The 9,820-nt window shown below is 30.0% G+C and overlaps 1 protein-coding gene across 1 annotated transcript; it reads left to right on the top strand.

Moving 5' to 3' along the window:
- The first annotated feature begins 1,460 nt into the window (after positions 1–1,460).
- LOTGIDRAFT_230533 (hypothetical protein) lies at positions 1,461–6,498 on the top strand. Its single transcript, XM_009048893.1, has 3 exons — positions 1,461–1,645; positions 3,734–3,840; positions 5,433–6,498. Exons 1-3 carry the CDS (start codon positions 1,594–1,596, stop codon positions 5,589–5,591), a joined length of 318 nt encoding a protein of 105 aa, XP_009047141.1. The 5' UTR covers positions 1,461–1,593; the 3' UTR covers positions 5,592–6,498.
- Positions 6,499–9,820: the final 3,322 nt, after the last annotated feature.

Consider the following 9,820-nt stretch of genomic DNA (forward strand, 5'->3'; position numbering starts at 1 on the left):
CATTTTCTTGGTGGTAAAAAAGTAGGCCTAAATAGTTATTTTGTTTTTGTAAACTTTTCTTTCAAGTAGCCCAACTACTTTTATTTCTCGACAGTTCATTATAAGGTCTAGTCGTTCGGATTGAAGAAAAACCGAGGCTCCGTGTGCTACAAGAGCCCTCGAACGTTGGAAATCGATAAAGGAGCAGGTTAATGCCGCTGTACTGTCAAAATGGTCCGATGCTTTGGCAGAAACGTAGAAAGTAAAACTTCAGTCGTTTCATTTCGCTCATTATTAGAGCTTTAAACTTTGTATACGCCCATTCTATTTTCCTTCTGAACGCGACAAATATAGCCAAATAGCTGTATATAATATATATCTTTATGGAACAAATATGACTGGTTAAAGTTTTATGCAACGTTTAGACCATTGTATCCCATATGTTCCATAAAATATTAACCAGTTATTGTTGTTCAATAAAGCTGTGTGACTATATCCTATACTTACAATAATTGCTAAATATAACCTACTATTTTGGTCGGATTTTGACGAAACTGAAAAATAAAATTCGCTATTCTTCAAACAGTCAAATAAGCCTATGAGCGTGACAGAGTCTAAATTTTTTAGTATGAAGAAATATGGTTTGAGTTTGTATTTTTGTCAGATCTCCAATGAATTTGACAATGCCATAGATAAAGGCTTAATTTCAAATTTTAATGAATCTTCATGTTCTTGGATTCACGATTGTCCAATTCACAGTCTTTTGATAAATCATTTTCCTTGACTTAACCAAAATATATGACAATATATCGCTTTATGAACACATTAGACTGAAGCTTTGGATGAACATTTGCACCCTATTGCAAGGGCTATGTTTTTCAATAAGGTTAAATTAAATTCTCACAGAATGGCCTTATCCACACAGTAATTCATTTATTATAACATCACAATTGGTTTTCGTACATGAATAAACTGGAGCTTTGTATTGAACTTTTAGGCTTATTCGTCTTTTCATAAGGTCATTAGGTTTTGCCGATCGCTAGTATTGAAAATGACGTAGACAAATTAATAGGGCAGGGTTTTAAAATATTCTTAGACATCATGACAAGTATTAAGGAAATAAATTGTTCAAATTGAATACATGTAATGTAGTATGAAAGAGACACTCATAAATGCGTTAAATTCTCACAAATCGCCATATCCACACTTTGATTAATTAATTAAAAAAAATAGATGAATTAATTTGATTAAACTCTACATATTATATGTAATATACCATAACTAAGTAAATATTCAAATTTTTGCCGACATTATTTTGTGATGTACTTTGTTTATCTATTGACCGCTTGTCAATATTGACATCATCCGGAAGTTAAACTATTTGGTGTCTGCAGGCGAAATTTAGTAACTAATATAGAGTTAATGTAAATTTAGGTCAATCGTATATCTATCTATCATAACACTAGGAAGTAGTTTTCACACAACTTTGAAAAAGATATCATAGTTTGTCGATACACTAGTGCAGAGAACATTATTTTGATATTATGGTCATTCAGTGTGATTCTTAATAGGAGATAAACTAAGTAATACTAGGTGGATAGTGTTTTAAAGATAATGCCCAGAGCAAAAATGGGGAATTTATTAAGTTGCTTTTCTTCTAAAAAGGGTGAGATATTCAATTATTTTCAAAATTTAATAGAGTGTATTCATGATTTCATTAAACGTCTCATATTACATTTTCTATTTATAAAGAGTTTAAATGTAGGACGACGAAAAGATATGTATTATATAGATTTTTTCTAAAAAAAAAAGGGTTTTTGTTAATTTGTCAACAATTATAAGGTGTCTTTTTTGCGGAAATTTTGTATTCTTGTTCAAGCCACTGAGCTTCGAAAACACTAGTAAAATATAACATGTGACTATAATCTATTGAGGTAGGCTACGGTATGTCTATGTAAATATCAAAATGTTTAGAATTTTGAACTTGTTAATAGCTCCTTGATACAGTTTGACTGTTTTTTCAAGTAAATGAAAAGCAACAGCAATGATTTTTTAGCTTTTTAATGAAATTATTACCGATCATTATCGTCATATTTTAAACTATCATGATGTCATTATTTCCATACTGTATCATTGAGTGATGTATACTATAATTATATTATTTCCTTATTTTACATTGTATTATTGAATAATGTATATTTATTGTATGTATGACGTATGTATAATGTATGTATGATGTATGTATAATGTATGTATAATGTATGTATAATGTATGTATAACGTATGTATGATGTATGTATAATGTATGTATATTGTATGTATGATGTATGTGTAATGTATGTATATTGTATGTATGATGTATGTATAATGTATGTATATTGTATGTATGATGTATGTATAATGTATGTATATTGTAAGTATGATCTATGTATAATGTATGTACTATAATGTAAGTATGATGTATGTATAATGTATATTTATTGTATGTATGACGTATGTATAATGTATGTATAATGTATGTATATTGTATATTTATTGTATGTATGACGTATGTATAATGTATGTATAATGTATGTATATTGTATATTTATTGTATGTATGACGTATGTATAATGTATGTATAATGTATGTATATTGTATGTATATTGTATATTTATTGTATGTATGATGTATGTATATTGTATGTATGATGTATGTATAATGTATGTATATTGTAAGTATGATCTATGTATAATGTATGTACTATAATGTAAGTATGATGTATGTATAATGTATATTTATTGTATGTATGACGTATGTATAATGTATGTATAATGTATGTATATTGTATATTTATTGTATGTATGACGTATGTATAATGTATGTATAATGTATGTATATTGTATGTATATTGTATATTTATTGTATGTATGATGTATGTATAATGTATGTATAATGTATATTTATTGTATGTATGATGTATGTATAATGTATGTATGATGTATGTATAATGTATGTATGATGTATGTATAATGAATGTATATTGTATGCTTACCTCTATGGTACGTAGATACAATAAAAAATATCTTATCTCTTATCAAAATCGCCTAAAAAGGTTAAGAGACGACACCATGAGAAGATTACTTCTTACAATCAATTTATATTTAAATTCCAGATTCAGGTCCATTATACACATTTTGTCTTAAAATACACTTTGAAAAATTAATTTTATTTTCCTCGAGTTATTTTTAAATGACATTTGTGTCGGAATTAATGCTTAAGTCGTAATAAAATGATAAATGTTTTCGTTAAATATTTAGATCGATTCGGCAGTAATCAATACTACTGGGCAATGAGACTCGTTGCTCGTTAGTCGCCTTTTTACAACACAACACGCAATACGTCGCTTGTACTTTCTTTAATTACATTTGGCAGCAGGGAGATGGTACATAAAATTCCATTTCATTTCGAAAGGGACAGATTCTATGAAACTACGTATGGTTCTTACATGGAAATAACACACACAAACGTAGTTCACAACCATTTTGAATCTCTACCTCGACTTAATTCAAATTTTTTTTATAAAAAATAGAATATTTCATCAATGTCTTCGAATCACATTTAAAAGTTTAGAAATGACTTTAGCTGTAAATCGAAGTGTGTGTTAGTTCCATGTAAGAACTATATATAGTTTAGTTGAGGGGAAGATAAGGTTAAAACGAAAATGTTTTTCTTTTTATTACATTTTCTTTTTTCAATTTTTTCGACAATTCAGAAGATTCAAAAGGTCAGAAAGTCCAGAAGAAACCAAGACAATATGATGAAGTTGATATAGTAAATGAACCTGAAAAGAGACAGGAAGAAAAGAAATCAACCAAAGAGGTATGTCTACGAGGGCTGGCTGAAAAGTTCTACGCCTAAATGTGAAAGATCCGATGGTTTTCATTAATTTCGATACATACACCCCTTTCAGGTTAACAAAGTATCCATGCAAATCAAAAAGATTCTGCAGCCATCCTAAAAAAAAGGCAGAAATGACATCATTATTACTAGAAAGAAACCATCGGCTAGTTCTTTTTCATTATATGAAACAGGTGGGAGTCTGAGAAGCCAGAAACCGGGGAATTGACACGTTTCTGATCTGCTGCCAAGACCTTGGCACACAGAGAGTAGATTCATAAGATGATCTGGAACAAAGACAATAACAACACTGTAGTTGCAGTTCTTAAGTGTATAATTGATTTAATGGGCGTTTTACAAACGTTTGTTTTAATCCGATTGAGATATCCCACAAGGTATAAGAGCTTTTCAGCCAACCCTCGTATGAGTTATGAAGCAAACGATGAACATAGAAAATTATATTAAAGCTTACTGACCTTTGTATATGTATCTGTGATGCATTATTTTAAACACTCGGATTTCCTGTCCGACTGTCCTGTGAAAGGTTGAACCGGAAAACTTAATCACGTTATCTGACGTCAATATCGCAAAGATCCTTGTAGAAAAAAAATGTAGGTCTAAGTTTACCGTTCCTCGTAAAACAATTAAAAATACATGTAGCCTACTTACAATGACAATCCAGCTGATTTTAACTTTTTTTTTGGCTGAATCCATTCGATAAAAAAAGAATTTATTTTGAAAAAATTATGGAATAGGCACACTTCTTGACTACTTAAAAGATTTATTATATAGTTAACAGGAACTTTGATATTCTTTGATAATTTGGTTTGTATTAGCATTTAAAGTGATATTAAGTCTTAAAATGAACATACAATGTTAAATAAATGAAATGAAATGAAATGCACCAAACGGGCTATATAGCTCCGGAACACGGTATAAGCATCATGTCATAAAAACAAAACTAAAACAATATACAATATATAACAAAAAACATTATCAAAGAAGAAAACAAGATGATACAATTTGAAATAAAGTTCTCAAGAATGGTCAATATGAGTATATATTCTTCAGTAAACTTACCTGGTGTCATAAAGTTACAACAGAATCCCTGTAAAATCCGGAAAATTGGAAAATTCATAAAACTAAAGTAATTATTGAAATCTTCATAATAGTTAATTGCATTTTTATAAGTTTTTTTTTTTTTTTGGATTTATCAGGATTATATAAGTATCCTGTTATGTTATTTATGACACCAGGTATATCTACTGATGAATATATGCCCTTATTCGTAAATTTTAAAAGAAATTCGTAAATTTTATGTTCATTCTATAGTATTCAACATAGTATTCCTAAAATCAAAAATATAACGTTTCAACAATTTGTACGACGTGTCGTCACTTATGAAAGAAGTGTGCTTTTTCCATAATATTGTCTTGTGTTTGTGAAATTTGTACTCCTCTCTTAATGTCGTTTAAGTCTTATATATACGATGGAGCTCAAATAGCATATGGAGTTTGCACAGGCATCGCTCATATGTTTGAAGATAATACAGTTGTAATTAATTGTTTTTTCAGGAACCAGCATTAAATTATGTAGAAGTAGATATCAAGCCTTCTGATGGTGCTACAACGAAAATTGTTGGAAGTGAGCAAACAAAGACACAATACTCTACTATAGATATTGAAGCTACAGAGAAGCGGAAACTTTCCACACAAAATACAGAAGAAACATAAACCTAGATGTGTTCTTAGTGTATATGTATATATATTTCTGTACTCTATATATTTTAAACCTGCTTGCAGATTATTACTGGACATCGTTTGATCTACAGTATGTATTTATCGAAAGAAATCTTTCTACTACCGGTATTTTATATACATTTGAAAAATTCAGATTGTTAGCTATACAATCTCCTATTGTTTAATATTGGTCACAAAGAGTCACAAACATCTAATTGTTATTGACCTAGATCAGACCACGATGTTAGTTTTTCTGTAGAACTTCTGCGCTCCCCAAAATCTTCCATTATAGTATAACGTCAAATTATGCTATTGTCTCTTAAATGAAGCCTGAAATTGGAAACCCAGAAAACACAATTTACTATTAAAGGGATTGTAAAAATATTTTCTAAATTTTCAATCATACTTCTGTGGTTCCTGCAATTAATGGAATCACTAATCGCGAAATATGTTTGTATCACAAAAAGCTTTCGTGATGAGGGACGTCATCAAAAACTTATTTTTAGTTGAATTGCACGAACCACAGGGGTGTGAAGATTGGAATGGTGTAAATTGATAACTCAAAATTGACAAATACTTGGATAAGATTTCATTCTAGCATCTTTACTGCATTCAGCTGTCAGAGTTTTTAAAATAATGTTCAAAGGCTGTTTGTCCCCTAGTCGCCTATTGCATGATTTTTTCAGTAAATCTTACATTTATAGTTTAAGCCACGCCCCTTTATCAATAATTTTGAACAAATTGTAAAACATGAAGAAAAAAATGTTAATCATTCACTAACCATCTCACTGAATTAATGTACATTTTTCGTTATGTATTGCATTTTTATAAGATTCTCGTACAATGTATAAACGTCTATGTTATAGTCAAATGTTTAATATTCATAAATATATTTCTAAATATGTCTAAATTTTACTCACTCCCATCCACTTCCTGGAATCACGCCGAGAATATGAAACTAGGGGTTTTTCTCTGCATATTAACTTCAATGTTTCCATCATAAATATCGCAATATGAAATGGGAGGACAAAAAATGTTTTGACTTATTGGTGGTTCAGTTAAATAGTTTAGAAATGGCAAAACCTGAAACGTGTTTTTACTCTGAGTTTCAGGCTGTGCGATCTCCTGACAACTGACCTATTTCAGCCTGCATTCCTACCGAAGAAGTCAGGAATTGGAGACTACTTTGCATATAAATAGCCTTAATTCACGATGGTAGAGAGTAATTTGTGAACCTTCTAATTTTTTCTGAACAAGTTATTTAGTTGTGGCTGAATATTTCCTATTCGCATGAGGATAAATTTACATTTCTGTTTACTATATAAAGTGCTTGTGTACTGTAACGGTCTTAAAAATAAAGAACCAGCGTTTAAACCTAACCAATTTAACAATACTCACCTATGATTTTGGGCTGAAACTAAAGTTATTAAAGATGGGTTCCCTTATTTTCATATATATAAAAAGGAAAATGCTAATACTTATATGAATAGAAAGTAGAACTGTTCTAATGACTGGGAAAAATACCAGTTTGTGTCACACGTCCATAATTAATTCATAATTAGCTAAATTAGAAGAGAATTAGCAGCAGAATTCCAATGAGTAACCGATCAAGAAAGGTCAAAAAGTTTTTTTATGTATACATACTGAACATACACAGACATTTATGATTGGTTAAAACACTTAATTATATGCAATAAGAACATAATGATATGATTAAGAATACATGATAATTCATCAGAAACACCAATTAATCAAAATGTATGCTTAATTTGACACTATAAAATAAGGAAACCACAACAAACGTGGGTTTACATAATGAACTATAATATCTATACATCTGACTATCCTGTCAAACAATCAACTTCCTAACCTAACTGAACATCTAACCTAGTGATAAAACACTTATCTCGTTATTACAACATTATATTTCCTTGTTATCATTGTCGTGGATGTCTGTCGTAGAAGTGGTAATAGAGGATGCATTTACCATTAGTTATACACAGTCAAATGCAACCTCTATCACAAGTTCTAGACAGCTGTTTACAATCTAGACATCCAAATCTTCATCTGCTTCATACAAACAAAATATTAGTTCATCATCATCAATAGTTAACATAAACTCCATGTGTTAAAGGGACAGGTAGGCCGTTTTTTTTAACCAATCAACTTTAGTCTTAGAAACTGCAATTTTTTAGTCAATCAGAAATAGTGTTTACAGCTCACCGTCGAAATTTGAATCTTAAAATCCATGTGTATCCAGAATTATCTGCGTTTGAATGTTAAAATGACGACTCGTAATTTAAGAAAAGACATACAGAAATAATATTTTTGAAGGAGTTATGTGATTTACGTACATCTCTGATACTTTAAAAGACTGTTTACATAATTATATTCAAGATTAAAATCAACCCGTCTGTTCTTTTTAAGGATTCACTGATAAGTATGCACAACTCTTAGCAATAAAATGGATGGTAAATGAGAATCGGCAAACCGAACATAGTCCTAAATAAACACAATACTAAACCACGTTGTGATGCAAATACGCTAAGACACACCCGGCAACAACCTATATGCTTGTTCCTTCCCTTCGAAATATATTAATAACCACTGTAGTTACATGACAATTGAACGATTGGCGTATAAGATGCATTTAGAAAATTCAGATATAAATTCTGAATGCACATCATCCGCAATCTACATCGTCACTCATATATATATAACAACATCAATGGTGGCTCCTTGCTCTTGAACTATAATGCAATTCAGAATGAAAAATTTTGGCAAAATATAAGGGGTGAAACTCCTTTGATCTTTGTTAAATTTGAGTAGATCTAAAGATTAAGCGTTTTACAAAAATTACTTGAAAATGAATGAATTTTCAATTGTCCAGATTGTACAAGGACTCTGTTGTAACTTTATGACACCAGGTAATTTCACTGATGAATATATACTCATATTGACCATTCTTGAGAAATTTATTGTTCATTCTAAGACGTATCACTTTAGTTTAAGAACGTTAACTCCTCTGTCTGTTTTTCTAAAAATATTATACGATCAATTTACGTTTAAATTTTAATTTTGAAAATGACTAACGCCTACCTCTCAAACTTTACAAATGCATACACGTAGCTAATTTTACTTCTGTCCTCTTTGTCGGCCCTCTTCTTGAATCGTCATCCTGTATTGTATTCAATCTTTGAAGTTCATAATTAAATGTTACTTTTCAGTCGACCCATTATTATCAATCTGATCATTATTAATCGTTGAAATACATTTATATTGTATCTGTATTGACCTCCGTTCAGTTCAATGTATGTTAGAAATGTAACTATATCAGGTAAAAATACTTGAAATAAGGTGTTCGATACATAAATTAAAATTATCTGACATCATGTGAGTAAGCTATAGGGTCCAGTTTGTAATTCAATATGATGCTAGTATAGCATATAACTCCCCTTTGTAATATACATCTTATATCATCGTTTTAATTCTCTTTTTAGATATTAATCAAGCTTAGTTATCGATGAATAATGTATCTAATATTGTGCTGTGTGATCATCATTCCCGGAAAAAATTAATCGCCATCGCTCACGCTGTTATCAACCTTTCCTGAACTATTTTGAAACTCAATATCCAATACGCCCATATTAAAACGCGGACGTATTATAATTGTCGTGTTTGAACACAATGTGCTTAACATGAGAATCTATATAGCTTAAAATATCTTACTATATCTTTTATTAAGTATATTTCCAGACTCTTTTAAAGGAATACTACCTCTTAGGATGATCGAAAAATTGAAATTTGAAAACTTGGTTAAATTGAGTCTTTGTTCATCAGTGAACTAACTTACCCGGTGTCAAAGCTATACCGATACGACAGAAAGAATCCTATATAGTCTAATAAAAATCCATAATGTACAAATACAATACATGAAGTCAAAATACCGCATATCTTTACATCCATTCTACAAATACTATACAATATACATACACATAATGTATTGATATACAAAAAAATATATATATTTACAAATTCATTTGAAATTTCAGTCATGAACTTTAATTAAAAAAAAAACAACAGACTGAACAGGATCTAGACCACATTACAGATCATAAATGCTTGTGAATCATTTGGTTAAAGACCTTTAGATGTATTTCGTGCATCTGTTTGCATGGACCAGTGCAAAAAAATGGTCATTAAACTGATGAACACAAACACAC

This window comes from Lottia gigantea (genome assembly GCF_000327385.1).
Source record: "Lottia gigantea unplaced genomic scaffold LOTGIsca_13, whole genome shotgun sequence".
NCBI classification, from domain to species: domain Eukaryota; kingdom Metazoa; phylum Mollusca; class Gastropoda; family Lottiidae; genus Lottia; species Lottia gigantea.